The sequence below is a fragment of the Kuraishia capsulata genome, genomic scaffold (assembly GCF_000576695.1).
Source record: "Kuraishia capsulata CBS 1993 genomic scaffold, Kuraishia_capsulata_scaffold_1, whole genome shotgun sequence".
In the NCBI taxonomy this organism is placed as follows: Eukaryota; Fungi; Ascomycota; class Pichiomycetes; order Pichiales; family Pichiaceae; genus Kuraishia; species Kuraishia capsulata.
In genome coordinates, this window is record NW_019172950.1 from 1,279,321 (window position 1) to 1,305,826 (window position 26,506).

General features: G+C 47.6%; 14 protein-coding genes across 14 annotated transcripts, besides 1 other annotated feature; 5 read left to right on the top strand and 9 right to left on the bottom strand.

Moving 5' to 3' along the window:
• Positions 1-824: 824 nt before the first annotated feature.
• KUCA_T00000699001 (uncharacterized protein) lies at positions 825-2,087 on the top strand (the record flags this gene model as incomplete). The annotated part of the gene is made up of 1 exon (XM_022605264.1): positions 825-2,087. The coding sequence occupies one exon, from the start codon at positions 825-827 to the stop codon at positions 2,085-2,087; it is 1,263 nt and encodes a 420-aa protein (XP_022456749.1).
• A 623-nt stretch (positions 2,088-2,710) lies between these two features.
• On the top strand, positions 2,711-4,399 carry KUCA_T00000700001 (uncharacterized protein; the record flags this gene model as incomplete). The annotated part of the gene is made up of 1 exon (XM_022605265.1): positions 2,711-4,399. The coding sequence occupies one exon, from the start codon at positions 2,711-2,713 to the stop codon at positions 4,397-4,399; it is 1,689 nt and encodes a 562-aa protein (XP_022456750.1).
• A 335-nt stretch (positions 4,400-4,734) lies between these two features.
• KUCA_T00000701001 (uncharacterized protein) lies at positions 4,735-7,269 on the bottom strand (the record flags this gene model as incomplete). The annotated part of the gene is made up of 1 exon (XM_022605266.1): positions 4,735-7,269. The coding sequence occupies one exon, from the start codon at positions 7,267-7,269 to the stop codon at positions 4,735-4,737; it is 2,535 nt and encodes an 844-aa protein (XP_022456751.1).
• A 475-nt stretch (positions 7,270-7,744) lies between these two features.
• KUCA_T00000702001 (uncharacterized protein) lies at positions 7,745-8,704 on the bottom strand (the record flags this gene model as incomplete). Its single annotated transcript, XM_022605267.1, has 1 exon — positions 7,745-8,704. The coding sequence occupies one exon, from the start codon at positions 8,702-8,704 to the stop codon at positions 7,745-7,747; it is 960 nt and encodes a 319-aa protein (XP_022456752.1).
• A 258-nt stretch (positions 8,705-8,962) lies between these two features.
• Positions 8,963-9,961, top strand: KUCA_T00000703001 (uncharacterized protein; the record flags this gene model as incomplete). The annotated part of the gene is made up of 1 exon (XM_022605268.1): positions 8,963-9,961. One exon carries the CDS (start codon positions 8,963-8,965, stop codon positions 9,959-9,961), a length of 999 nt encoding a protein of 332 aa, XP_022456753.1.
• Positions 9,962-10,345: 384 nt separating this feature from the next.
• On the bottom strand, positions 10,346-10,897 carry KUCA_T00000704001 (uncharacterized protein; the record flags this gene model as incomplete). The annotated part of the gene is made up of 1 exon (XM_022605269.1): positions 10,346-10,897. The coding sequence occupies one exon, from the start codon at positions 10,895-10,897 to the stop codon at positions 10,346-10,348; it is 552 nt and encodes a 183-aa protein (XP_022456754.1).
• A 333-nt stretch (positions 10,898-11,230) lies between these two features.
• Positions 11,231-13,489, bottom strand: KUCA_T00000705001 (uncharacterized protein; the record flags this gene model as incomplete). Its single annotated transcript, XM_022605270.1, has 1 exon — positions 11,231-13,489. One exon carries the CDS (start codon positions 13,487-13,489, stop codon positions 11,231-11,233), a length of 2,259 nt encoding a protein of 752 aa, XP_022456755.1.
• A 650-nt stretch (positions 13,490-14,139) lies between these two features.
• KUCA_T00000706001 (uncharacterized protein) lies at positions 14,140-14,625 on the bottom strand (the record flags this gene model as incomplete). Its single annotated transcript, XM_022605271.1, has 1 exon — positions 14,140-14,625. One exon carries the CDS (start codon positions 14,623-14,625, stop codon positions 14,140-14,142), a length of 486 nt encoding a protein of 161 aa, XP_022456756.1.
• Positions 14,626-15,040: 415 nt separating this feature from the next.
• KUCA_T00000707001 (uncharacterized protein) lies at positions 15,041-17,020 on the bottom strand (the record flags this gene model as incomplete). The annotated part of the gene is made up of 1 exon (XM_022605272.1): positions 15,041-17,020. The coding sequence occupies one exon, from the start codon at positions 17,018-17,020 to the stop codon at positions 15,041-15,043; it is 1,980 nt and encodes a 659-aa protein (XP_022456757.1).
• Positions 17,021-17,878: 858 nt separating this feature from the next.
• On the top strand, positions 17,879-18,235 carry KUCA_T00000708001 (uncharacterized protein; the record flags this gene model as incomplete). Its single annotated transcript, XM_022605273.1, has 1 exon — positions 17,879-18,235. One exon carries the CDS (start codon positions 17,879-17,881, stop codon positions 18,233-18,235), a length of 357 nt encoding a protein of 118 aa, XP_022456758.1.
• A 305-nt stretch (positions 18,236-18,540) lies between these two features.
• Positions 18,541-18,588: a sequence feature (Short protein (KUCA_T00000709001, CDK24743.1) was converted to a misc_feature.).
• Positions 18,589-18,716: 128 nt separating this feature from the next.
• Positions 18,717-19,163, bottom strand: KUCA_T00000710001 (uncharacterized protein; the record flags this gene model as incomplete). Its single annotated transcript, XM_022605275.1, has 1 exon — positions 18,717-19,163. The coding sequence occupies one exon, from the start codon at positions 19,161-19,163 to the stop codon at positions 18,717-18,719; it is 447 nt and encodes a 148-aa protein (XP_022456759.1).
• A 232-nt stretch (positions 19,164-19,395) lies between these two features.
• KUCA_T00000711001 (uncharacterized protein) lies at positions 19,396-22,023 on the bottom strand (the record flags this gene model as incomplete). Its single annotated transcript, XM_022605276.1, has 1 exon — positions 19,396-22,023. The coding sequence occupies one exon, from the start codon at positions 22,021-22,023 to the stop codon at positions 19,396-19,398; it is 2,628 nt and encodes an 875-aa protein (XP_022456760.1).
• Positions 22,024-22,312: 289 nt separating this feature from the next.
• On the top strand, positions 22,313-23,614 carry KUCA_T00000712001 (uncharacterized protein; the record flags this gene model as incomplete). Its single annotated transcript, XM_022605277.1, has 1 exon — positions 22,313-23,614. The coding sequence occupies one exon, from the start codon at positions 22,313-22,315 to the stop codon at positions 23,612-23,614; it is 1,302 nt and encodes a 433-aa protein (XP_022456761.1).
• An 82-nt stretch (positions 23,615-23,696) lies between these two features.
• Positions 23,697-26,414, bottom strand: KUCA_T00000713001 (uncharacterized protein; the record flags this gene model as incomplete). Its single annotated transcript, XM_022605278.1, has 1 exon — positions 23,697-26,414. The coding sequence occupies one exon, from the start codon at positions 26,412-26,414 to the stop codon at positions 23,697-23,699; it is 2,718 nt and encodes a 905-aa protein (XP_022456762.1).
• Between the last annotated feature and the right edge of the window lie 92 nt (positions 26,415-26,506).

Below are 26,506 nucleotides of genomic sequence, written 5' to 3' on the forward strand. Positions count from 1 at the left end.
ATAGTAAGGATAACTGCGGCTCAAGGGGTGTGCTCCGCAATTTATACTTTGGTGTATACGCCGCCTAACGCGTAGCGAGCCGGTGACTATGGGGCGAAGTTACCCCTTAAAAAGACCTCATTTTCGGCTTGTGCGGTCTTAGCGGGATCGGCTCGTGCAGATCTTGATTTTTGCGTAATTCTTCCGTGGACTTTAGGTGAGAATGGTGGAGCTGAGCTGCGAGTAATAAATCGAACTGTTTACCGATCTACATATAATCCCGAATATGAATTCATTTAGGACAAGCAGATATTGAATTCCTTTATAGCGTCGAAAATTCTACCTCGTCACTTTTACATCTCCGTTTCAAATCTCCATTTTGAACTTTTATTCCACCGCATTTACACCCATTACTAACTTTTCACGTAGTCTACGCCCCAATTGCGGGGTACCTCCCGTGATTCTCGCTGACGGCCCACCGACCCGAAATCGTCCGTTTGGAGACACGAAGGTGTGAAGACCATGAAGATCTGAACTACACAAATAATGATTCCATTAAGATATCAATGGTTTCCTCATGTTGCCCATATAACTTAGAAAGTCAGCCGCAACTTTTCTTTGCAATATCGGTTTGATTGACTCTGTCCCTATTATGACTCAACCTTGCGCGTGCACACCCATTCACCCGAGGCTGGAAATTTTCGCGTGTAGCCTAAAAGCATGGACAAACCCGGGTTGTGCTCACTGGTTTAAAACTTGTCTTGTTTTCTGTTTGTACTCTTGTTCTTCTGTTGTACCTTTGAAATTCTGACATTGCTTGAGTCTCCTGCTGTTTTTTTTTTGCAATGCTCAAGTTCTCGCGCGCTTTCATCAGAAACTCATCTGTGTGGGCATCTGTCCAACAGGCACCTGCTGACAAGATTTTGGGTCTTACTGTTCTCTACAACAAGGACACCAACCCCTCCAAGATCAACCTCGGTGTGGGAGCATATCGTGACAACGATGGAAAGCCTTGGATTTTGCCTTCGGTCGTTGCCGCAGAAAAGGTCCTTTCTCAGACTGAAGAGAACAAGGAATATGTCCCCATCGTTGGTTCTCCAAACTTCAACTCTCTGATCAAGAAGTTTTTGTACGGTGCCTCGGCGTCTGGTCAGTCTCTCGTAGATTCGGGTCGTGTTGTCACTTCTCAGGGTATTTCCGGTACTGGTGCCCTGAAGGTTCTCGCTGAATTTACCAAGAGTTTCTACCCAATCCGCAAGGTGCTTGTTCCAAACCCCACCTGGGCCAACCACATTGCCATTCTGGAAAAGAGTGGACTTGAGACTGAGCCATATAGATATTACGACTACGAGTCCAATGGGCTCGATGTTACCGGTCTGCTTGAAGATTTGCGCAAGGCTCAAGAGGGATCTGTGATCCTTTTGCATGCCTGTTGCCATAACCCCACTGGTGTTGACCCTACGCTTGAACAATGGGACGAGATCCTTGAGGTTGTTTCCCAGAAGAAGCTGCTTCCAATTCTGGACATGGCTTACCAAGGATTCCGTACTGGTGACCCAATTGAAGACCTGGCTATTCTTTACAAGTTCTGCGACCTCGTCGCTGCTGGAAAGCTTGACAATTTCATGTTGTCACAGTCCTTTGCAAAGAACATGGGTCTTTACGGTGAGCGTGTTGGTTCCCTGTCTATCGTTACTTCTGGAGAGGAAGAGAGCGTGCGTGTCAAGTCTCAGCTCGAGAAGGTTATCCGTCCTATTTACTCATCTCCTCCATCCCATGGATCCAAGCTCGTTGAGATCGTTCTTTCGAACCCTGAGATCTACGCCCAGTGGCTCAAGGATGTTAAGGTGATGAATGACAGACTCGTCGACATGCGTGCCTTGTTGTATGACAAGCTCAAGAACACCTACAAGAACCCATTGAACTGGGAACACTTGCTTCAGCAACAGGGTATGTTCTGCTACACGGGATTGTCTCCAGAGCAGGTGTCAAGTTTGATTGATAAGTCAGTTTACCTTACTGGTGACGGTCGTATCTCCATTGCGGGTATTTACGAGAAGAACGTGGACTATCTTGCAAAGGCGATCCACGAAGTGACCACTGCCTGATTCCACGCGTCAACAAGAGTCAATTGAGTCTCACCAGAGTCAAATAGGTCTTAGGCCTATTAGAGTCCAGTGATAGAGTGAGACAAATATCATATATTCAACCCAATAGATTTATTCTAGTTCCTGCCGTAGTCATCAGCGTGGAGTATGTTTCACAAACAAACTCGCAATAGACCTTTATCTATTTCCATTATCCAACATCAGAGCTTGCACCCCACAGAGCTGACTCCAGTCACTTCCATGACCCTTGCCTAAAAGTATTCCTGAGTTTAATCATTTGGCACTCCCTCCCTTGATCTACCCAATCCGGTAGTGCACCCGACGTCTCCCCAGACATCAGGCTACCCCTCCCCCACGATCCAGCTCTGAAACTATCACGTGACCTCTTCCCCGTCCTTTGTTGTCACGTTGTCGCATTGTCTGTTCTTTTTCTTTGATCTCGTTTTCTCCTTTTGCTCTTTTTCTGTTCTTTGTCTGAAACTTATTTTAGTCATACCCTTGTCAGGTCAATTCTCGAAGCCCATTCAGAGACTTCTTTTGTGTGCGCTGTCAGTCTGGTTACTCAATTGTCTTTCTCTGCTTTTTGAGTCTTGTCCATTCTTCCTATTTGCCTTTCTCCCACCATGTCCATTGAGGTTGCAACCACCCCATTTACGGACCAAAAACCCGGTACTTCGGGACTCCGCAAAAAGGTGGCCGTATTCCAAAAGCCTCACTACACTGAAAACTTCATTCAAGCAATATTGCTGGCAATTCCAGAAGGTTGTGAAAATTCCATCCTTGTTGTGGGTGGTGATGGCCGTTTCTACAACGATCACATTGTCCAGCTAATTGCCTCCATTGGTGCCGCAAACGGAGTACGCAAGTTGATTATTGGTCAAAACGGAATTCTCTCTACTCCGGCTGCTTCCAACGTGATTCGCACTTGGCCTGAGAAAGTCACCGGTGGAATCATACTAACTGCATCACACAACCCAGGTGGACCTGAAAACGATGCTGGGATCAAGTACAATCTGGCCAATGGCGGACCAGCGCCAGAATCTGTGACTGACAAAATCTATGAGAAGTCGCTAGAATTGAAGCACTACAAGCTGGTGGAGAACTTTCCAGAGGTGGATTTGTCCACCATTGGTGTGCGGACATATGCTGGACTCGAGGTTGAGATCATCGACTCGACAAAGGCTTACGTTGACATGATCTCGTCAATCTTTGATCTAGAGCTCATCAAGCGTTTCTATGCTAAGCGCTCGCAACAAGGCTTTAAGGTGCTGTTTGATGCCATGAACGGAGTCACGGGACCATATGGAAAGGCCATTTTTGTGGACACACTTGGTTTTCCAGAATCTTCAGTCATGAACTTTCACCCAAAACCTGACTTTGGTGGAATGCATCCAGATCCAAACCTGACGTATGCTCACGATCTTGTGGAACGTGTGGATCGTGAACAAATTGCATTCGGTGCCGCGTCAGACGGAGATGGTGATCGTAATATGATCTACGGAGCAAACACGTTTGTTTCGCCAGGTGATTCGGTGGCCATCATTGCCGAGTACATCGATTCGATTCCGTACTTTCAGAAACAGGGCGTTTTTGGCTTTGCCAGGTCGATGCCCACTTCAGCTGCTCTCGATCTTGTGGCCAAACACAGAGGTCTTGAGTGTTACGAGGTTCCCACGGGCTGGAAGTTCTTCTGTGCCTTATTTGATGCTAAAAAGCTCTCTGTTTGTGGTGAGGAGTCTTTTGGTACCGGTTCAAACCACATCCGTGAAAAGGATGGACTTTGGGCCATTGTTGCGTGGCTCAATGTGCTTGCTGCATACGACGAGCAGAACCCTGAGCTGACTAACGGTGCATCCATTGCGGCGGTCCAGACTTCTTTCTGGAAGAAGTATGGTCGTACGTTTTTCACGCGTTACGACTATGAAAACTGCTCCAGCGAAGACGCTAACAAGCTTATTGCCAAGCTTGCTGCGCATGTGTCTGATTCTGTCTTCATTGGCAGTAAAGTTGGCTCTGAGACTGTCGTGGAGGCTGATAATTTCAGCTACACCGACTTGGACGGTTCTGTTTCAAAAAATCAGGGTCTTTTCGTGAAGTTTGCGTCTGGACTCAGATTTGTTACCAGATTGTCTGGTACTGGCTCTAGTGGAGCCACCATAAGGCTTTACCTTGAGAAACACTCGCCCGACATTTCTGATGCAACACTGGCATTGACACCTTCTGAGTTTTTGAAGACTGAGATTGCCACTGTTTTGGACTTTCTTGGATTTAAGGAATTCATTGGAAGAGAGACCCCTGATGTGAAGACGTGAGAGTCTAGCAAGTCTGAGTTTTTGCAATGGCATACATCATCTTCATCGTCATCTAATAAAAGCGTGGCATTAATTGTTGTAGCAGTCATGTGGTTTTAATTCTACTGTGTTTGCACAAAAAGTTCAAGATTTTCATCTAGTTGACTCTGCATGAGTCCTGCATGAATCCTGCAGGGATCCTGCAAAGGAATTCTCGGTAGATGATTCAAGCAGATGACTCTCAACTATAGAATACATTAAATCTCCCTTGCAACTCCAAGAGTGTGTTATACCTTCTACTATTATAGTCGTACTAACTGCATCACTATTAACTATGTTGAATGCATTTATGCTAATCACGTCGTCCACAACCTCGCAGTACCGTCAGCTCCTGCACTGAACAACCACGCCTCGCGTGGATGCCAGCACACGGACAAAACACCAAGACTGTTGATTACCTTATGGCCAGTCAGCTTCTTCAGTGGAACCAGCAAAGGGTTCGTCATAAGATCGTCGTAGACGGTTCCGTGGAACACATGGATGGAACCGTCATCGGAAGCAGAGCAGAACAAAGGAAGACCGCCCTTGTGGAAAGCGACTGCACGAACAGCACGGTCATGGTATCTCAGAGTCTTGTAAGGAGTCGTAGACAGGTCAAGATCGTGCCACAGCACACGCTTGTCGTAGGAACCGGCTATCAGGTGATCGCCACCACGAGGATGAATATCCACACACGATAACCATCTTGCACCCGGCATCAACTTCTTCTCCAGCTGTTGCTGCTGTAGGTTGTAGATACGAATGTAGCGCTGGCTCACCACAACCAGATGAGGCTTTGAAGGGTGGAATTGGGCATCCATGATGATTCCTTTGGATTTGCGGAACGGCGATTGCGTCGCATGTTTCGAAAGCTGGTGAATCAGTACGGAGGTACGGTTTCCTCCTTCTGGTGAAACAGAGAGGAAGTAGTCTCCACGTCTGTGCCACGAAACCTTCTTAATCGTCGGAGATGCATTGTTTCCACGACGAGTGGTGATGACCGCTGCTATAGACTGTGCTTGTTGGGAGGCAGTTGGTTTTAACCATTGGGCAACATCGTTCTTAGTCGCTACAGGCCCAGTTTCGGTTTCAGAGTCTGAGTCCGCACCAGCAGTTCCAACCTTGCCTGAGGAAACTCCACCAGTAGCATAACCCCAACCATCCTCAACCTTGAGTCTGCTGGCATTTTCAATCTCGTAGCCAAATACTGGTGGACATAGCAGGTATACTGTATCAGCAGCAGCCACGGCCAATAGTCCCAGATCCGAGTTTGGATTCCATGCGATAGCCTCGATGTGGTCTTCGGAATTCTCCTCGACATTGTCGATTATAACACTTCTGTAAACCTCTCTTCCGGTCAAGACTTCCCATATCCTCACGGTTCCATCATCGGCACCCGTAGCAAGCCATAGTCCAGATGGGTCAATAGAGATGGCCCTCACTCTTCCATTATGGCCCTCGTAAACAGTCGAGGTCCGGATGGGGAAAGGTCTCAGATCCTTTGGAGAAGGCAAGTCTGGAACCAGGGATTCGGGGTCGATGTTAAGCTTGTTTCGCCTAACTCTTGGAGCCAAGTAAAGATCCAGAGATCTTTCGAAGCGTTCACGAATGCTCTCACCATATCCTGGAACTTTTCTTAGAGAGCCAAATTTCTGAGGCAAGAAGTTGCGTTCACGCTCAGATGGCTCAGTCTCTTCCCATTGCTTCTTCTCTTCTTCGGTCAAAAGATACTCGTCTGGAGGATTATAACTCTCCTCGTTGGTGGGGGGTGCTAGCTTTGGAGCACGCAAAGTCATTATGTGGTCAACAGAGTCACCAGCATCCTTCCAAAGATCAAAGTTGTACTGGTCACTTTCATCGAGTTCCTTGCGCTTGTCTGGGTGGACGATCCGTCCCTCACGAATGGCCTTGACAATTTTCATGACACGCTTGGCCTCGTGCTTGGAGGGGACAAAACGACGTTTTGGCTCCGGAGTAGCCGTTAAGGGCATCACTTCCGGCTTGCTGGTAAACCATTCAATCAATGGCTCATATGGGTTGATGGAATCGTCCGTGGACTCGTTTCTTTGCAGTTTAGCAATCAGCTCAAGCTCTTCTTGAGAGATGTTGAGCGAGGCTCCGGTATTCTGGTCCAAAAGACCCGTCCATCCCTCTGGAAGCTCAATCGACTCCAGCAGTTGATCCAGAGCAGAGCCTTTAGCAGGTCTCATGATTCTTTTACCGTTGATGTCGTAACCGATATGGGGCATCTCGTCGTATGCAGAGAGAGGTACATTTCCAATGGTGTTGAAGTCCTCGCGATCACTATCGTCACTGTCATATTTGGGGTCAATTTCTGGTCTCAGCAGACGAGGTTTTCCATCTGAAAATTTGGTTTCCACAACGTTTTCCGTGGAAACAGAAGCGATTTTCACTCCGGAGAGTCTGTCGGTGAGCGAAAGCGATTCCTCGGCCGGCTCGTCTTCAAATTCTTCACTGAAGTCAGAGGCATCGGCCTCTTCACCAATCAGAGCATTTAGTTCTGAGTCTGAATCGGCGGAGGCAGAATCTGAGTCTGAATCGGAAACATTTTCACCTTCCTCCTCTTCAAAGGCGCCTTCTTTCTCAAGCGCTCCCTCGATCTCTTCCTCGTCCAATGACTCTTCGGCTGAAGTCTCACTCTCTAAGCCAGCATCTGCGTCAAGCACTCGTTCGACCTCAGCCTCATCAAGGCTCTGGTCCAGCTCCTCATACTCGCTCTCGTCACTGTCGCTATCGTCAATCAACCCATTCACCTGGAAGTCTTCATCGGAACTGGCGGACTCTTCTACGGGCTCTATCGCCCGCTTTCTAGCTGATCTGCCTGTTGCCATGTTTCAGCAAGGTATCACGAGAAAAAAGCTGTTGTAAAATGGTAGAGAAGAAGACAGTTGTTAGGGCCTTGTAGTATTTAGTTGAAATTTTTTTTTCGTGATGAGTCGTGCATTGGGGAACTTTTGGTCGTGTGTTGCATGATTTGGGATGTCCAAGTTTTACTAGATGTTTCAGGTCACGGTAGCCTTTTATTTCCAGAAATTAGTGTGAAAATCATGAATCAAATAGTCTTGTACCGTTTGAAACTTTGATAGCAAGTGGTAGATTGAGTAGTGGTTCCAGGGAGATTCTCTTGATCAGGTCGTCGGTCGTGGGACAGCCAAATCATTGCTTAGGTGCGGCTCATATTCCTACTATTCACTCATCAAGATATAAGTGTGTTGTAGGGTAATATAAATTTTTATGTAGATATTTTAATATTTCAGCATTTGACTCCCAATATCCAGCCCGTCCGTTGTCATTCTTCCGTGTCTCTCAGCGCAATGTAGACGTACTGCTAGAAACCCTGTTTACCACCTTCAAACTTCCATGGTCTTGGTACCCCGATAACATGAAAGGAATCAAACCATGAGATGCCAAGTAATCCTCGGAAGCGGTACGCGGCTTTTCAGTATTGGCAATTGAAGAGTTAGCCCGAGGAATTGGTCCGTACGATTTGGGCACGCGAACACTCTTTCTGGTAAAAATAGCGGTATCCAGCTGCTCGACAGGTTTTGGTTTTCTGGTCACTTCCGTACGGGTGCGAATATACTCGTCATTGGTGGAATCAAGATTCAAATGGCGAGGCACTTGGGGAGGCATTCCTACATCAACAACGCGAACCTCCTCAAAATCGTAATTGCGTACTTCCTGCTGGCTAAACCTCTTGGTAGGCAAAGGGGGTAGGGCTCTGCCTTCATTCGACTGCAAAGAAGAATCGTCACGGTAATACGAATACAGTGATCCAGCAGATTCATCACCCTCGGCTTCCTCTTCCGTAGAGCATGAAACCAGATCTGGAGTGGAACTTGCCGAGGACATGTAGCTCTGTCTTTTATCAGAGAACACCGGGGATACCACCGAAAGTCGGTTTTTCGTTGGTGGTGGCGGAAGTGGTGGTAAAGATCTGTAAAGCTGAGCAGTCTGAGGTTTGGGTTCAGCGCGTGGAATGCTTGGTGGGGCCGTGGTGTTTGCAACGGTACGCTGTTGTGTGTTGGTAATTGGCATTCTAGGCCTCTCGAAAGATTCCTCTATGGGCTTGGTGATAGGTTTCTTCGATTTTAGCTCACTGGATGCAATCCTCAATTTTCTCGTTAACAAACCGCCAATATCTTTTGAGATCGTGAGAGTGGGTCTGTTCAGTGGCTTTCCATACGATTGGACTGCCGAAAAATCCATGCTTAATGGCTCTGCGAAGTCATCTGTAAAGGAGATGCGGTCTCCCTTTTTCTTCATCTTAGAAACGTTTCAAAACAATCGGAGTATGAATGATATCTTTGAACCTTCTGTCTTCCTGAAGAAAAGAAGTTTTCATCCCCGGTTTTCCGATTTTTCGCCATTGACATGACCCATCGAAGCTTAGACGAGGTTGGTGTCTGATCTGTCCCGATTAGGCAAATTGTCGCTTTTGAATAAATAACGTGCATCATCGCCCATTCTTGAAGGGATCCCGATTAAACGGGTCCAATTTTTTTCCGCATCTTTTCTGACTGCATGATGGTATTGGAATTTTTCAGTGACAGTTCTGATAGTTCAAAAAATATCATTTGCAAAATGTCTGACTTACCAGGGCTCTCTAAGCCTGAGCAGAAGCCAGATCTCGATACCAGGATCGGAAAGGATAGTCCGTTTACATTCGGCCAAAGAATCCTGACCAGCGAGGAAGATGTCTTCAACCACAACGCCTGGGATCATGTGGAGTGGGGAGAAGAACAAATACAAGACGCCCAGGCGCAGATATCCAAGCAGTATAACGATCCTGTGAGGGACTTTGACAAGAAAATGTACAATGCTCATCCCGAGAAGTACTGGGATATCTTCTATAGAAACAATCGTGAGAACTTCTTCAAGGACCGTAAGTGGCTCCAGATCGAGTTTCCGTCCCTGTACGAAGCTACAAAAGAAGGAGCCGGTCCAAAAACCATCCTAGAGGTAGGTTGTGGAGCTGGTAACACCATGTTTCCAATTTTGAAGCAAAATGAAAACCAAGAGTTGAGAATCATTGGAGCTGACTTTTCAAAGAATGCCGTTCAACTGGTACGCGACAGTGAGCATTACGATCCTGCTTTTGCGCATGCTTGCGTTTGGGATCTTGCAAATGCTGATCTTGAGCTTCCCGAGACTGTCGAGCCTCATTCGGTGGATATTCTAATCATGGTTTTCGTATTCAGTGCTTTGGAGCCTGCTCAATGGGACCATGCAGTCAACAACTTACAGAAATTGATGAAACCTGGTGGACATATTCTATTCCGTGATTATGGACGGTATGATCTTGCACAGGTGCGTTTCAAGAAAAACAGGCTGTTGGATGACAACTTCTACGTGCGGGGAGACGGAACGAGAGTGTACTTCTTCACGGAAGATGAGCTGCGGCAGATATTCGGTAAGGTCTTCAAGGAGCGCAAAATCGGCACAGACAGAAGGCTTCTTGTGAACAGAAAGAAACAGCTCAAAATGTATCGTATCTGGCTTCAGGGCGTTTTCGATGCCTAAGTGCTTGGCTTCATCACCACGGAAACATGCAAAAACCCATCGATATACACAAGCGGCTCATACAGTTCTTCCAAGGGCACGCTCAAAGGCAAAATAACCCCGTGAGAAACCGGATAGGCTACAGTGTACATCAGTGACGTTGGGAACAGCTCCGGGACACACTGCTGGAGGGCCTCACCAAGAGTGAGCAAGGCACCCGTCTTCATATTAACCGGGGCCACAATCGGCTGTATCACATTATTTGCAACCGGGGTATATATTCGGATCGGTATCTGGCGGATAGAGAGTTTCGGTATCAATCGGTGGTGAATCGAAGTGAAAGATCTTGGATCGTCTGATGGTAGTTAGTACAATAGAAAATAAATCAATGTCAAAAATGAGATATTAGTGATCTCTCGGAAACTTACGATTTTCCACACTCTTCCAGAAGTTCGCAGAGTTAGCCCTCGAGAGGTTCATTATGGGTTTGGCAGAACCGGTCAGTATGAAACATGCCTCTTTCATCTGATTTATCCAGTAATCCTCCAGAAATTGGTTTCTGACACTGGGAGGCGGTGTCAATATCGGCACAATATATTCGGCGGGATAATCCTTGTGATGTAGCGTTAATTCCCATGCTTGGGGCTCGGGCTCCGCGTTACTGGGGTCGAACCCTGTCATCACGTCGAAGGAAACACCGATTGGCCAGTTCCATTTCACAGGAACGTCCTCAAACTCAAGCCACCAGTCATCTCTTTTGAGTGCAGAGCTATCTTCAACAAATGGCGCAAAAAACCGAAGCAAAAGCGGCAATACAACGTGTATGTATCCATTCCTCCTCAACGTGCCACAATAGAATACCGAGGGCGCCAGTCCCTGCTGTGAGTCACGTGCACTCAAACCAATCCTCACAGGAATTCTGCCCTCCCATATTCGCGAAACAATTTCGGAAGTCATTTTTGCCTCACCGTGACGTTGTTGGATGAGATTAAATTGGTGCTTCTGACGCTTGGTGAAGAGTAGAGGTCCTTACAAGACGGCTCCATTTCAGCCGCACACGACGCAATGATTCTTGCTTTTAGTGTGATACACATATTTGAGCCGCAATATTGAGCTGACCTGCAGCACGATGTGTGTTTCATGCATACCGAGTATATAAGCGTCTGTGTTCGTATATATTGTTGAAAGGGTTTATTAATGGCAGCAAATGCCTATTAGAGTGTCCACAAGTCTTTTTCGTGGTCCCCAAGCTCTTTCTACTCTTCCACATTTTCCCTGCCTAACCTGAGACTATACGGACAAATGCTTGAGTTTGGAGACCAGAATCTCCTCCACTTCGTCCTCCTCGTCATCCACATCTTCATACTCGGACCCATTGACGTCCTCGTTGATCTCACCGAGGATGTTTTGGTACCGCGGATGAGGAGCCTCGGTTGTTTTAGGGAACGGGATATCGTCCGAGGCCTCTTCTTCTATAACGTCCGAGCCATGGTGCTCGTTGAATACGAGCGGATTTGCCTTTCGGTTCTTGAGATACCACGTAGAGCTCGCTGGCGACTGCGAGAACCCGAGTGGAGACTTTCCACGCTTGAATATGAGGCTCTTGCCCTTTTTGGTAGAGTCTTTACTCTTAGAGCGGCGTTTTTCACGGCCACGCGGACCAGGTGCCCCGGAATCCGTGGAATTAGACCGTGATAACTGTGTGGTAGAAGATCCAGGGGATTCAGTTCCAAGTGCCAATCCAATGCTTGTCATGCCACTGCGAGAATTGAGCGAATACTCACTGGACCTCGCGCGGGTATATGCTGGTCGTTGAGTACCCGGTGTATCCGTCGAATATCCCGTGTTATATCCTGAGCCAACTGAAGTCTCCGAGACCTGTGATTGCACTGAGTATGACGATACCATTGAAACAGGCCTTGCAGGCCTACCTGAGCTGCCTCGTTTGTGGAAGAACGGGGTGGAGGAATCTTTGGGCGTAGCCATAGAAGACAGGCGACTGACTGTGTCGTCGTCTTCATCTGCTGGGTCTCCAACAACGAACTTGAGTGCCTTTTCAGGGGTCCCGTCAAAGTGATTTCCACTAGCTTCAGAGTTCACCAGAGTCGACCTGGCCTCATCGTTGCTCAGGTTCAGCGATTGTTTGGATGAAGAAGTGCTAGAAGAAAGTGAAGGTGACCCTCCTATGCTCTTGACTTTTCCCATCCATGTTTTGAGCTTTTGGAGCAAGGGCTTCCTGCTCTTCGACTCTGTGGTCCAAACAGAACTTCGCCTGTCTGAGTTAGCAGTATACCCATTGCCCACATCGATAGTTTTGGAAACAGATAATGACTTTTGGTGATAAACAGGGGTCGCTGGAGTGGCTGGAGTTGGTGGAATTGGAGTAGCCGTTGGCGTGGCTGGTAATCGGGGTGAAGTGAGAGGAGACTGCGTCTCCGGTTTTGACTTCACACTCCGCGAATCCATGATTGAGCGCGTAGAATTCAACCTCAACATGCTCCTGCTTCGCGTCTTTAGCTTGCGAGCGTGACGATGTCTTTTGCGCTCCTTCTCTTTGAAAAGCTCCCAGAACCCTACCAAAGAGTCCATCTCACCGGACGCCAGATTCTTCCGCAGCAGCTCTTTGTCAATGCCGAAGCTGGAAATTCGCTTAAACGCATAACGCTCCAGTGCAATTTCACTGGGGGTCATGCGGTGCTTTCCCTCGGCGTATTCACGGGTTGTAGCCAGCTGAACAGCTCCCCATGGCTGAAGAAAAGGAAGAACGAGAACATCGGCCAAAGTCGCGGGTCTTTCCTCGGGCCGATACGCTAGCATTGAACGCAAAAGTGCAGCTACTTCCTCTGGAACATGATCTCCAAACTTGGGTTGCTGTGCAAGCGTTGGCAAGTCCGGGTCATCGCCAAAAGGCATATATCCCTGGAGCATAACGTACAGCATCACTCCCAGAGCCCAAATATCTACCTTCACGCCTGAATAAGGTTGGCGGGCGACCAGCTCCGGTGCCATATATGCTGGGGTTCCACAGAACGTATTCAAAAGGCCCTTTCCATTGGCAGAATATGGCATCTCACGCGCAAAACCAAAATCAGAAAGTTTCGCGTCCAGCCTTTTATCCAGTATAACGTTCTCTAGCTTCAAATCGCGATGGCAGCATCCACTCAGATGGATATAATGAACGCTGCCCAATATTTGAGAGAACAATCGCGAGGCCTCGTCCAAAGGAAGACGGCCACGGCGTGCTAAGTAATCAAAGAGGTCTCCCTCTGAATAGTACTGTAACACCATATAAACGCGGGTTTCCGTGAGAATGATCTCGTACAGCTTGGTAATATTCGGATGATCAAACTCCCGCAAGTAGTAGAATTCCCTCATCAAATTATCATCTCCACCGGCCTCGACCGAACGGTCACCCTTCTTGATCACGACCTTGCACCGAAGCAGCTTGTGCTGGGCTAAAAACACCTTTCCGAAGGCGCCCTCGGCAATTTGACGGATTATGGCATAATTCCCAATGTCAGTTATCTCCGTGTTTGTTATTCGCCTCATCAACTCGTCGTAGTCCTGTGTTCGCTGTGTTTGAAACGTTAGCTGCGGTTCGTCCGAGGCCTACTGGGCCGTCACCAGCTCTGGGCCATACTCACCTGTAGGCAAAACGCCCTTTGCGTCATATGTTGTCGCCTCTGCATTGGCCACGACCTGCTTCGATCCGCTCTAGATTTGGATGGGTTATGGTTGGTTGTGGCCAAGGTTCTGGTGAAAGAGCTTTGTTGCGGAACATTCTTCAAGTGGGGGTTGGGTCGCGCACTCCTGGTGCGGCGTCAGGCGCTTGAAGAAAGAGGATTTAAAATTTGACTGAGTACGTGGAAAAATTCTAGAAACGAGGTAATTTTATGACATCGGAATCAGCAGTATATTATTGAGCTAATACTTAAAGGAAAAGTTGAACTTATTTATAATCTCACGCTGTATGGGAAGTTTGGTGGTGTTCAAGTTTGGGCGGCTAGGGCGCTTGTGGGCGCTTAGCAAAACAAGATAGCGGGCACATGGTCAAAATGGGGTTGATGATCAGCACTCAAAACGGTTGTCACCACTAAGATATAGGCATGGAGTGCAGGTTATGTTTAGCGTCCATTTTGACGGATTCTATACCGCAGCGCCCCTTAAGCGCTGAAAGACTTTTTCACTGGAAAACTCAATCAGTCCCTATCGAATCGTTTCTCGAAGAACACAGTATTCTCAAGAGGAGTTTCGTAATAGCTTTCAATCTCGGCAAACCCGTGACTTCTATACATAGACAGTGCCGCGACAAGCGTGCTTAAGGTATCCAGTCTAACTCCAATGTACCCGGCAGCAATAGCCTCACGTTCAGCTTCATTCATTAGGGCTAACCCCAGCTTCAGTCCACGTGCATTCGTTCTCACATAGAGCCGTTTCATCTCGCAAAATCCATCGCCCAAAGGTCTCAGAGCTACACACCCTAGCGGGACGGGAACGGAGTCATCCGAGGATGCCAGAAGGAGACAGCCTCCAGGTGCGACATATTTGCCTGGAAGCGACTCCAGTTCTACTTTGAAGTTTTGGAACGTCAAATCAACTCCCAAAGACTCAGTATACTCGGTGAATAGCTCTGCAATTTGAGCAAGGTCTTCGGTAGTTGTAGCGTGCTTTATCGAGTAATGCATGCTTACGCCTGGAAGCCTGGAAGTCTGGAAGCCTGGAAAAGATGGACGGTGTTAATTAGTGAAGCGGGCACAATACAGATGATCTGGCAAAATGGTCAAAACAAACTGATTTGGTTCTGGTCTTTGCAATGATTTCTGCCCCAGTTCTGTAAGCTAAAAAGCTCAAGGAGCACCTTGGAAGAAGGCCCGGAGATAAGATGAGGTGCGTCATAGTGATGCATGAAAATTGACTCTTCTCTGTACTGCCTCGAGTAAACTTTCTCGGTTGAATCGAATCAAAAACTGAATTTTGAATTAAAACACTATTATATCTCAATTGCCTCGCTACTATCACTATCAAATTCAAAAGAAAAACATAAAAACCTTTAATTATTCAAATACATAGTCAATCGGGGTCCCAAACACTCAGCTTCACTCAAAATTCAAACATCTCTTCGTCAATCATAGAAGCAAGCACGAATTGGAACTCTTCGTAGGAGTCATCCCATTCACCAGCTTCAAGAGTGGCAACGAGCGAGTCCTTGGTGATGATTCCGTCCTCGACTGTGACCTCTCTGGTGAAAGGCACTGGAGAAGCATCCGAGATCTCCATCACCTTGGAGTCGGTGGAGACACCGAGATAGTCAACGGTACCGTTTTGTTTGGAGTCAACATAAAGAGCAGAAACTCCATTTATTTTAACCTTGTGGCCAAACTTGACACTCACCTCGAGCGAAGCGTTAATTGGAGGACCCCACACTGGGATGGTGGCCTTGGTCTCTTTGATGATCATTGGAAATGAGGTCGAAGCGTTGAAGGTGTACACTGGAGTGTCCAAAATGGCCCCCAGAGCAGAGTCTGTAACCGAAAGACCCACCTTGGTGGAGCCGATCAAAGTGAAAAGGCTCGAGGCACCGGCCATTTTAGTCTGGGTGATGGCGAAAACATCGCCGGAGGTGTTGAACTTGGCAGTCAGGTTGTGGACCGAGGCATCAGCAAGAGTGAAGTTGAGCTGAGTCTCAATACCAGACTGTATACGTGATCTAACAATCTGGTTCTGGGTGAATCCACCTGGAGGAGCAATGACCATTCCAGTTCCACTCTCGAGAGAGTCGGCAAGGATAACAGCTCCAGTAGAGGCATTGACGAGAGAAGACTCCCAAGCAAGCAAATTACCAGAAAGATCCCATCTTGATTGAGGAATTTGGCTGGTACCTGGAGCTGGAACTGGGTGTGGAACAGCTGGAGGAACACCGGGTCCAATCGTAGAACCCTTAACTGGCGAAACAACCTCGATGACGAGGGTGGTCTCGTCAGCCCACAGAAGAGGCAGAACAGAGGTCAAATCAAGATCATAGGAAAGGGCATCAAATGCTCCACCAGCGGCAACTGGGACCCACAATTTGGCGGCGTCAGCAGATTCGCCAATGTGGTCTGCTCTGAGTTGGGCTGGGTTTGGAGAAATGGCACCCAAGAAGACGGAGTCAACGTACACGTTCAAAGTACGGACTGGGCCGACATCTGAAGCACCTGGAATGCTGCCAATCTTATTCTGGTAGTAACGGATTTCTTCCTCGGAAGGTGATGCGAAAATGCTAATTTTGGCCACTGTGGTGTTCTCGGAAAGTTGAGGCAAAATGACAGAGAATTTGTCCTTTGGCAATTGGAAAGCCTTACCAGCGTTGGAAATTGGAAACACAAGATCGGCTGGACCATGTGCGACGAACAATGAGCCGACATCAATTGGAGCAACTGGAGCCACTGGATCGGCGACAATCAGTGAATCGTTGTAGAAAACGGCTTCAAGAGAGACCTCGAGGTCACTGATGGCACCGTCAACAATCTGCAAGGAAACGGTCCTGTTCTCGGTGAAAAGAGACAGAAATTCGGTTACATTCTTGGAAGTCGAAGAGTTTGACACAAAGCCTAAGGCATTTGGCGTGGAAGTCCTCCAGACTGGATGGTCGTCAATGTAGACGTCCGCGATGATAGGAGCCTGGGCTCCAGCAGCGGTGAAGTTCAAGGTAAGAGCAACCCCGGTAAAGTTGAAAGTCTCAGGAGCAGAGTATTCCACGCTTATTCCATCAGCAAGTTCAGTAGCATTGAACCAGACGGAAGACTCAACATAAGAACCAAGAGGAACAGTCACTGGTCTCAGCACCTCGAACACTTGGGTTGGTGCGGCTGGTGCTGGGGATGGTGCCAATTGAGGGACCAACGAAAGCAGCGAAGCAGGCAAAAATTGTCTCAAAGGCTGAACGAACAAGAAAATAGCACAGTAAACGGAAGCAGCAATGAGAACAGAAACCCAGCGTGTGTGGTGGCTCCTTCTCTTTGGCAACTCCATGGCTTCAACATCTTGGATGTCTTCAAGCAGCAATGCCTTTTCGGCAGCAGCAGTAGGGTATTCAGACATTGTGAATTAGAATTTGGTTCTTCATCCAATATGCTATACGGAAATCTATTCTACGGGCTACATATATATATATTTCGGCATCATGCAGAATTTTTTGTCTGATTCCACAAAAATGGGATAAATGGCTGCACAGAGGTTATCGGCAGCCCGAAAACGGGCTGCAGGGCATCGCACGCGGCCGAGCGACTTTGGAAGGCCGCTTTAGGAAATAGCTGAATATTGGTGCAATTGCTGCGTTGCGAGAGCGTTGCAACAGGATATTTCTAGACCATGATTTCAGCAAGCAACACCATTATATGCCTTGACCACGATCTCGATAACTGCCCGAACAGCTGCTCAGACAACCGGTCAAACCCCAAATGAGTGGACGTGCACGGACAAAAGCCGCCCCGACCGGTGGACTCGTTCCGCCGGGTGGAAAAATTGGCAGGTCACGTGATGCTTTTAAACCCACTAGGCGCGCCGGTGGCTGCCTTGGTTTTGGTCTTCATCGGACCGGTATGCCTTCTGACGTAGAATGATGTCAATGATGGGGGTATTCTAACTCGGTAGACTAACCAGGCACCGGATCTTTAAAGTACATTGTATGGAGAGGCTCAGAGTTACTTGAATCTTTGATCTGTGCCATCCAGGGAATGGTTTGGAGGCACTTGCGTGGTGTTAAGTCTCTGTTATCTGATCATTACGTGTCTGGCACAAGAAGTTCATCTTGGAAGTGTGAAATCAACTTTCTGTAATCACGTGACCTCGTGTTATTAACACCCCGAGACCATCTCCATACCAAATCTATCAAGGACCTTCCCCGCTAAATCTCTTCGTATTCTCTTTCTTTATCAATTCAATCCAATCGAACACAAGATGGCCTACCAAGGAAAGAGAATTTGCCAGATCGTCAAGGTTAAGCCCGAGCGTCTTGCTGAGTACATTGAGATTCACAAGAAAGTGCCTTCTCCTGTTCTCAACCTGATTGAAAAATACAACATCCATGACTACAGCATTTTCTACTCCGAACACTTCCAGCTGCTGATTGCCAACTTCAAATATCTTGGCGATGATCTTGAGCGTGATAGCGAGCTGATGCGCAACGAGCCCGCCAATGCCGAATGGTGGAAGATCACCGATGGAATGCAACAGACCTTGGTTGAAGGCTCTACTGGAAGCACCGATCCAAAGGGCTGGTGGGTTGGACTCGAAGAGGTTTTCCGCGTTGAGTAGGTATATGGAAACGAGTTTGGTTGATGTTAAGTAAGTTTATTCATAATAGACTATAGACAATGGATTCAGCTGAGCATACACTGTATGTGCTGCGATGTAAGCCTATGATACGTCCCGCCATAAAGACCCCAAAATATGTATAGTAAATGATTGCAGGCAATTGGATTTCAGCAGAACGATGGTAAATGGAAGATAGTCATTATGGACCATATATAATGAACGATATAATAATTATCATACACCAATGTTCCAAAGTCTTTGCCCTCATTTGTCGCTTTCGCCATCTCAACTGGTTGCCTAGTCATTCACTCATTCACCAAGGTACCAACTTGAGGATACTTAGATTGAAACATCTCTTCCCATCCGTCCAACGACTTGTGATCCTGTTCTGTGAGATCATCGAGTGTGTCTATTGGTTCTCCAATTGGTGTAATCACGTCTGAAGATTGTTAGTAATTAGCGTCGGCATCTTTATAGATCATTATGACGTACCCATTTCAAACGAATTCAATGCAAGCCCACGGGAGGCATCATGGCCAGCAAAATTGCTATAAGGCCCACTTGGCCCATAGAACTGTCTAGCCCGACTCACATCAAACACTTTGCCCTTCACAGCTATGTAGATCGTTTCTGTGTCGAAACCGTTGTGCTTGTAAAGCGTCCGCGGCGTGAACTCGCCCTGGACCACGGGTCCGTTGTCAGCTCCGCTATCCTGTAGTGGATCCACCACCTTGACGTTACTCCTGTGGAACACAAAGATAATCAGAAGTGGGATCACAAGACTTAGGACTAGATAATTCATTATTTGTGTGATTAGGACAGAAGAGTGTTGAGTTCGGAAGCCTCGTTTCCAAAGCATTCTGTTCGTGGTGCCATTCTCGTGCGAGCACCAAATTTGCTCCGCATTAGTAAAATGCAAAGGGTGCATTTACTTGATGCCGTCGTTCTCGTTCCGAACGTTGTTATCGACTAGGTTAGCTGTGGTGGTATCCACTCATTCGGAATTACTGTCGAGATATTAGTCTCATTCTCTTACTTCAATGTTTGTCTCAGTCCCGATCTTTACCATATCTCTTGTATTGCTTATTCCCCATACTCTTCACTTCAGAGTCGCTACTTCTCTTGCTCTTATTCTCCTCTTTATCTTCTTCATCCGTAACTCAAGTTCCAAACCCCCGAGTCAAGATATCAAACAGCTGCCTCACATGATCGAGCTGTACCCGTGCTAATTCCTCGTCACCTTCGAAAATCGCATCTCTGACACCAGGAAAAGTGCCCCATTCGTAGGCGGATCCGTCAGAGCGCAGTCCATCTGGACCCCATAGTTGAGGCCCAAAAGCATGATTCTTGTACCATTCACGTCCGCGGACACCTGGATCTGCAAGCATCGACTTCTCGATCTGGGAAAGTTTTGAGTTCCACGTCCATCTGTTCACCGAAAGAAGGGTGGGTTCCGTCCCACCACTGGAAGTCACAATTTCCTGCCATGCCTGGAGCCATGAATCGTACTGACGCCCGGCATCTTTCAATCTCAGAAGCTCTTTAAGAACACCACTAGTATCCAGCTTCATCTTTTTAGCCTCTGCGTAATCCCCGAGATCCCGGAGGTAATGGTCCATGGCCTTCGCGAACTCAACTATATCGAACGGAATCATGGGTTCTTCAACCAAAGCCAAAACTATCTTGGCCAGAGCAGCGCTCAGGGCCTTGTGGGCTTCCATTCCTTCGTCAACGTTCTTGCTCTTGAAGGCCTCAAAGGAGTCTTGAGCAGACCCCTTCGCATAATCGTCGCCATAGAACCGTAGTTCCATCGAAGGAACTCCCAGATAGGACATAAACGGTATGTAGTTCTTGGAAGCATCCCGTAGCGTCTCCATCCCCTCGACAGCGCCGTCCAAAGTGCGGTTATGAACGGGGTCCTGAACTAGACGTAATGACTTGCGAATAGTCGACCAAAGCATCGGATGGGCCGAAACACCAAGTTTAGATGTTCCGGAAACGGCATCACTAAGATCAATATAAGCATATGCTTCCCGCCTCAAAGTGTGTACCTTTTGAGATGCTAGATTTGTTGAACCGGCTAAATTGTACTCAGTTCCATCGAAAGAAGCGAAGTAGATGGACCTAAGCGGTTTCCAGTTGAAAGCATGCTGGAGTTCCGCAAAAAGTGCTATCAGTTCCACCAATATCGTGGAGCCAGTATTGGGATAAATCGTACCTTCACTAACAGCATCGCGCTGCGCGCCAATCACGACTGCCAATTCGTCCTGTTCTCTTCCCTTTATCTTCCCAATCACGTTCCACATTGCCTTCTGTGGCCGTTTGGCAGGGTCTAAAGTCACCTCGACACTGTACTCGGTATCTTTGCTGCCTGTCCATGGCTCACCGGCAAAGTTCAATTTCCAGGAATCCGGAGCCTGAATTCCGAGAGACTCCAGCGTCTTCAGTAACGGCACTGCCTCTCGCCATGAGATTGGCACCGCAGGGATTTCTGGAAGAGAATCCAGTCGCTCCATTGAATCTTCCATGTCTTGCCCTGCGCTGTTTCCAGGTCGAACTCGCGAAATGTCCATTCCATGACGCTCTACCGTGTCCATAGTATAAGCTCCATTTCGAGGGTCGCTGATGAAGAGCACTGCAATGGCTCCAAGCCCGCGGGCTATGTTGACCTTCATTCCCTCCTGTATCGACTCCCCCGTGGCGGAGTCGGCACCATGGTACTTCATCATCACAACCGAGCCGGTCAGGTCGACTTGGGACTCCACCAGGAACTTGAAGTCATCACGCGTTCCGTAATTGGCGTAGACGAGGTGTCCAGTTGAAGTTCCAGAGCATGATCCAGGGTTGAAAGAAAGAAGGGGGTCGGCGTCGGTCGTTTGGGCTTTTTGAGCCGTTCCGGATATTGACTCTGTTTGCTCTGTCTTTTCAGCTCTCTTCACCTCCTTCTGGGCTTTTTTCTCGTCTGTCTGCTCAATCAAAGGAGACTCAAAAACAACATCATTCCCTTTATAAAGTTTCAAGCTTTGGTTAGCCCCATACTCAGCATATGAACTAAATTCACTGAACTCCTCAACTGAAACACCTGCATCCTTCATGATTCTCTCAAAGTACCTGGCTAGGGTCAAGTCGCCAGCCGTTCCGGCAACATGAGGCATCGAAGAAAAATACTGTAAGTTCTCCTCCATTCTCTTTACATCGACGTTGTCGTCCACAAACTGCTGGAGCTGTTGCTGATCGAAAAAATCGCCATTGTATGAGCCAGCAGACTCTGGGTATAGCCCCGAAAGCGTCACCACATATACCACGGACGCCACCACGATCACATAAAAAAGTCTCTTAACAATCAACGGATTGCCTATTTTGCCGACCAGCTGGTCGAATCGCACATGGAGCGCCCTGTATGCTGCGCAAAGCGGGTCCAAAGCATTGGTGATCGGCATCACCACCTTGGAACTGAACGTGTCGGCAAACCTCTGCCCGGCTTCCCCTGCACGATTGAAAACCTCCTGTGTCGAATTAATTGTGGCATCTCGCAATCCCCCGGCTCTGGAACCACTTCCATTGGCCAAAGGTTCCTCTATCTCAAAAGGTTCAAACGGCCGGGCTGTTTCTGTGCTGGTGCCGGTGCCGGTGTCAGTACCCGACCTCAGCGGTGCACTCTCATCATCAGAGTCCGGCACATATGGAGGAGGCTCTAGTGGCAAATGATTGTAGCCACTCATCTCCGGTTTGGCTGTTGCAAGAGAGTTGTGCTGGAGTTGTAGCTTGGCGAACAGGCCATTTGGCATCCAATGTTGTAGTAGTGCCACAACCGGTAGATAACTTAGAACTTTGAAAATACACGCAGTAGTGCTCCAACCAAATATGCCGCAATTATCACCACCTCTCCAGATTCCCAGCCTGAGCCTACAATCATCCAAACAGCATCATACATTCACCTACAACTGCATCTTCAATTTACCCAAATCATACAGTCTGTTTCCAAAATCATGCCGCGATGCCGTATAATATAGCGTAAGTGAATTTCACTGCCAATCATCGTCACAGTGTACTAATCACCTTCCGTCTTTCTACAGCATGCTCTCAGACTTCTTCTACCCCCAGCCTGGCGGGGTGGAGCTACATATCTACCATTTGTCTCAAAAACTGATTGAACGAGGACACTCAGTTGTGGTTATTACACACGCTTATGGTGACCGAACGGGCGTGCGAACGCTGACCAATGGACTCAAGGTTTACTACGTTCCGTTCGCGGTTCTCTACCGTGAAGCTACGTTTCCTTCCGTCTTCTCGGCGTTTCCAATTCTGAGAAATATATACATTCGCGAGAAAATTAGCATTGTTCATGGCCACGGAACCTTCAGTTCGCTTTGCCACGAGGGCATCTTCCATGCCAATACCATGGGGCTCAAGACGGTGTTCACTGACCATTCGCTGTTTGGATTTGCGGATGTAGGGTCAATTCTAGGAAACAAACTCCTCAAATTCACTCTCAGTGACATCGACCATGTCATATGTGTTTCGCACACTTGCAAGGAGAACACTGTACTGCGGGCAACTATTGACCCGACGCGGGTTTCAGTTATCCCAAATGCTGTCATCGCTGAAGATTTTCAGCCGGCCCAAAAGCCACCTTCAACGGACCATATAACAGTGGTGGTAATGTCGCGATTGTTCCAAAACAAAGGTGCGGACCTTTTGACGGCACTAATTCCACGGGTTTGCTCCAAGATTCCATATCTCAACTTCTTGATTGCTGGTGATGGCCCGAAGTTCATCGATCTGGAACAGATGCGCGAACAATATCAGCTCCAGGATCGAGTTGAGCTCATTGGAAGTGTAAAACACGAAGAGGTTCGCGATGTCATGATCCAGGGCCACATCTACCTACATGCTTCGCTAACAGAGGCCTTTGGCACCGTTTTGGTTGAGGCCGCGTCTTGCGGTTTGCTAGTCGTCACCACCAAAGTTGGTGGAATCCCCGAAGTTCTTCCAAGCCAAATGACAGTGTTTGCCAATCCAGACGAGGATTCGTTGGTGGATGCGCTCACGGAAGCAGTTGCTTCCATCAAAGAGGGCACCATCGACACCTCCAGGTTTCACGGACGAATTAAAGACATGTATGACTGGGGCGATGTTGCAGCAAGAACCGAGTCTGTTTACCGGGCAATTGATGCTCAGGACAAGCCTGATCTTCTCACCCGACTCGTTGGCCACTATGAATGCGGACTGTTTGCAGGCAAATTGTTTGTGCTATGTGTAGTGGTTGACATATTCCTATGGACTTTGCTCGAGTGGTGGTATCCTGGCGATAGCATCGAGATTGTGAAGAAGTGGCCGAGAAAGAAAAGGAATGGGATGAAGAAGTTTCAGATATAGGACTGGAGCGTGACTAACGTCACCAGTTTCCACTCAGTTGACTTTCCGCCAAAGCCACGCCCAACATTTGCATGGTGATCCTTTAACCCACTAACTTTCTTCCAAATACCAACGCCTTCAATGAATTGTAATTTCCCAACTCCTCTTTCATAAGATTTGCCTGGTGTCCCGGCATTGAGGCCCTGGGTCTCCAGTTCTCGTATCTTCCCACGGGGAGAACCCGATATCGCGACTGGATACCCACTATTGTACGAGCCAATGTCCTTGTGCCAGCCTCCAACGTCGAAGCAACGTATTCTGGTGCCTTGTAGACCTCCTCGTTCAGCCATGAAAGATCAACCGTCTTCCTCCTCCGATCCTGGAAGATCGACACAGCCGTTCTCAGCGAATGAATCTCTGAAACTAGTTCGGCCTTCCCAGCAAATTCCTTCTCCTCATAGACGGTATTGAAGTCTCCAAACAGTTTGTTATCTCTCTTTATTTGGTTCATTTTCGTCTCGAGTTCTTCATTTTTGGACAGAAGATCAAGCTTCATCTCTAAGAGATTTTCGTTTTCGCTCTTCAGTACATCCAGTTTGGACCTGATCCACAGAAGATCATCTTCGCTGTGTTTTGTATTCTCCAGTCTTCTTTCTAAAGCAACAATCCGCGCACTTAGCTCGCCGCAAAGCTTATTCTGGCTCACCAGTCTGAGTGCCATATCCAAAGCGTCTCTCTTAAGCTTTTCTGCCTCTTCGATGTTGGATCGCGTTTCCTCTTCTTTCTGCTTCAATAATTTCAAAATGCCATCAACGTATGAGACTGACGTACCCTGTATCGTGATTTCCATACTGGTTAGTTCCTCCAAACAGTGCTCAATACGTCTAGTGAACTCGGCTGAAACCTCTAAAAAGGCTCGGTCCTTGCCTCGCACTTCAGCGAGAACATCACGCAAAACGGATCCTGTATCCGTACCAAACGTGCTCTTCACCTCTTGCAAGTTCTTTCTTTTCTGCAAGAGCAAATCAAGCTTTTCTTCGATCTCGCCACAAAGTTTGTACAAAAGTTCGAGGAGATTCTTGGTCTGCTCAGATTGAGGGAGAGCTTCCAGAACAGCTAAGCAACGTTTCCCGGGAATGAAAGCTTCCACCCTGAGGCGATATATCATGTTTTCGCGTCTGTTGATTGGTCCCAGATTCTCATCAATGAAGAAGCCTGTGTCTCCATGAATAGCGCTAAGCACCAAATCGAGTTCTTTGGGTTCCCCGGATTGTGAAATTTCAAGCAGTTCCTGTGTTTTTGACAACATTAGACTAATGAAGTCTGCAATTCTGGAAGATCCATCAGAGCTGTATCTCCAATTGTGCAACACATAGTCATATTCCGCTGCCAATTGTGCAACTTGCACAGAAGTGTCATGAAACTGAGGACCTCTGGCCTGCAAATGAGACGAAGCAGCTCCAAGCTCTTCAGCAAGTTGCTCCAATTGAGAAAGTTCACCTAATTTGGTCAGAGCTTCTTTGACATCCGAATCAGGAATCATACGCTGAGCAGTGAGAAGTCGCTGTTCGACTTTCTCAAGCCTGACTTGCTGCCTCCGAGATTGGTACTGAAGCGCTTTCAAACGATCAGTCTTCAAAGCAAGTTCTCTTTGTAAAGAACTGCCGCTTTTATCTGCGATCCCGTGCCCATCCAGAGCCTGAGCACCATTTGAACGCAGCTGAAAACGCAAAGTTTCAGCTTCTTGAACAAGGCTGTTATTCTCCTCAGCAGCAGTTTCAAGATTCTCTAGACATTTTTTCTTCTCGAGAGTTAATTCCTCGATTTGCGTCATCAATTTTGACTCGTTGGCCTGTGATTGAGTTAGTAGGCTTCCAATTGTGAGATTAGACTCGGCTCCCTGTCTAATACTCTCCTCCAGTGCTTCGATCTCCTCGCAAAGAGCCACGTTTTTCTCAGTCAACGATTCCACGAGTTCCTGAGACTCTGACAGAAGCGCAAGCTGGGATTTCAGCTCTATTAATGCACTCTGCGATTCCGCGTACTTCTGCTGTAGCTCGTTAAAGGTTGACAAAATATCGGTGTGCTTTTCGGTCTCCTTCTCCAAAAGCTCTATCTTTTCCAAAAGTGACTTTTCTCGGGAAGAGTATCGCTCCATATCTCTCTCTAGAGCCTCGTTTTTGGCCAAAATCATTCCATTGTTCGGGTCTGCTCGCCCAAGGGCAACAGACCGTTCCTCCATCTCCTTACTGTTCAAAAGCTCGTTCTTCGCCTTGGCATACTCCTGAAGAAGCAGATTGTAGTTATTGTCAAGTTCGGATAACTGAGACTGTAAACTCTCACTCAAATCCGAAAATGTTTCTCTCTCCATCACCACGTTTTCCATGGAACGTTCCAACTCCTCTATTGCAACCAATAATCGCTGGTTTTCAAGACCAAAATCTGCAATGTTCTGTTGGAGAGCAGCTATTTCTTGGGTGGAGCTTTTGAGCTTGAACTCCAACCTTCGAACCAACAACTCCAGCTTTTGCTCTCTTGAGATGTCTGTGGAAGAGGCTTGTTCGCCCAATTCGCGTTTTGAATCGGCTGAAAGAGAAACCACAATAGTAGGTCTGACAAACAGTCCATGTAAAGCTCCTGAATCTGTGTTTTGGCACTCAAAGTACCGAACTCCTTGGACAGAACCATCGTTCTTACCAACAGCATGGTCTAGCTCAACGCCAACCCAATCACCCTTCCCAAACTCCGTTTTGCCTACAAACCTCACAACACCTGCATTTCCCTGGATACTGACCCTTTGTTCCAAACGCAATCCTTCCATTGTTGTTAAGGGGTATCTTCTTCTCAAGACGTGGTGAGGCGTTGGTCTTGTGATAGCCGCGATAGTCAATACATGTGGGTCGTGCACTTACC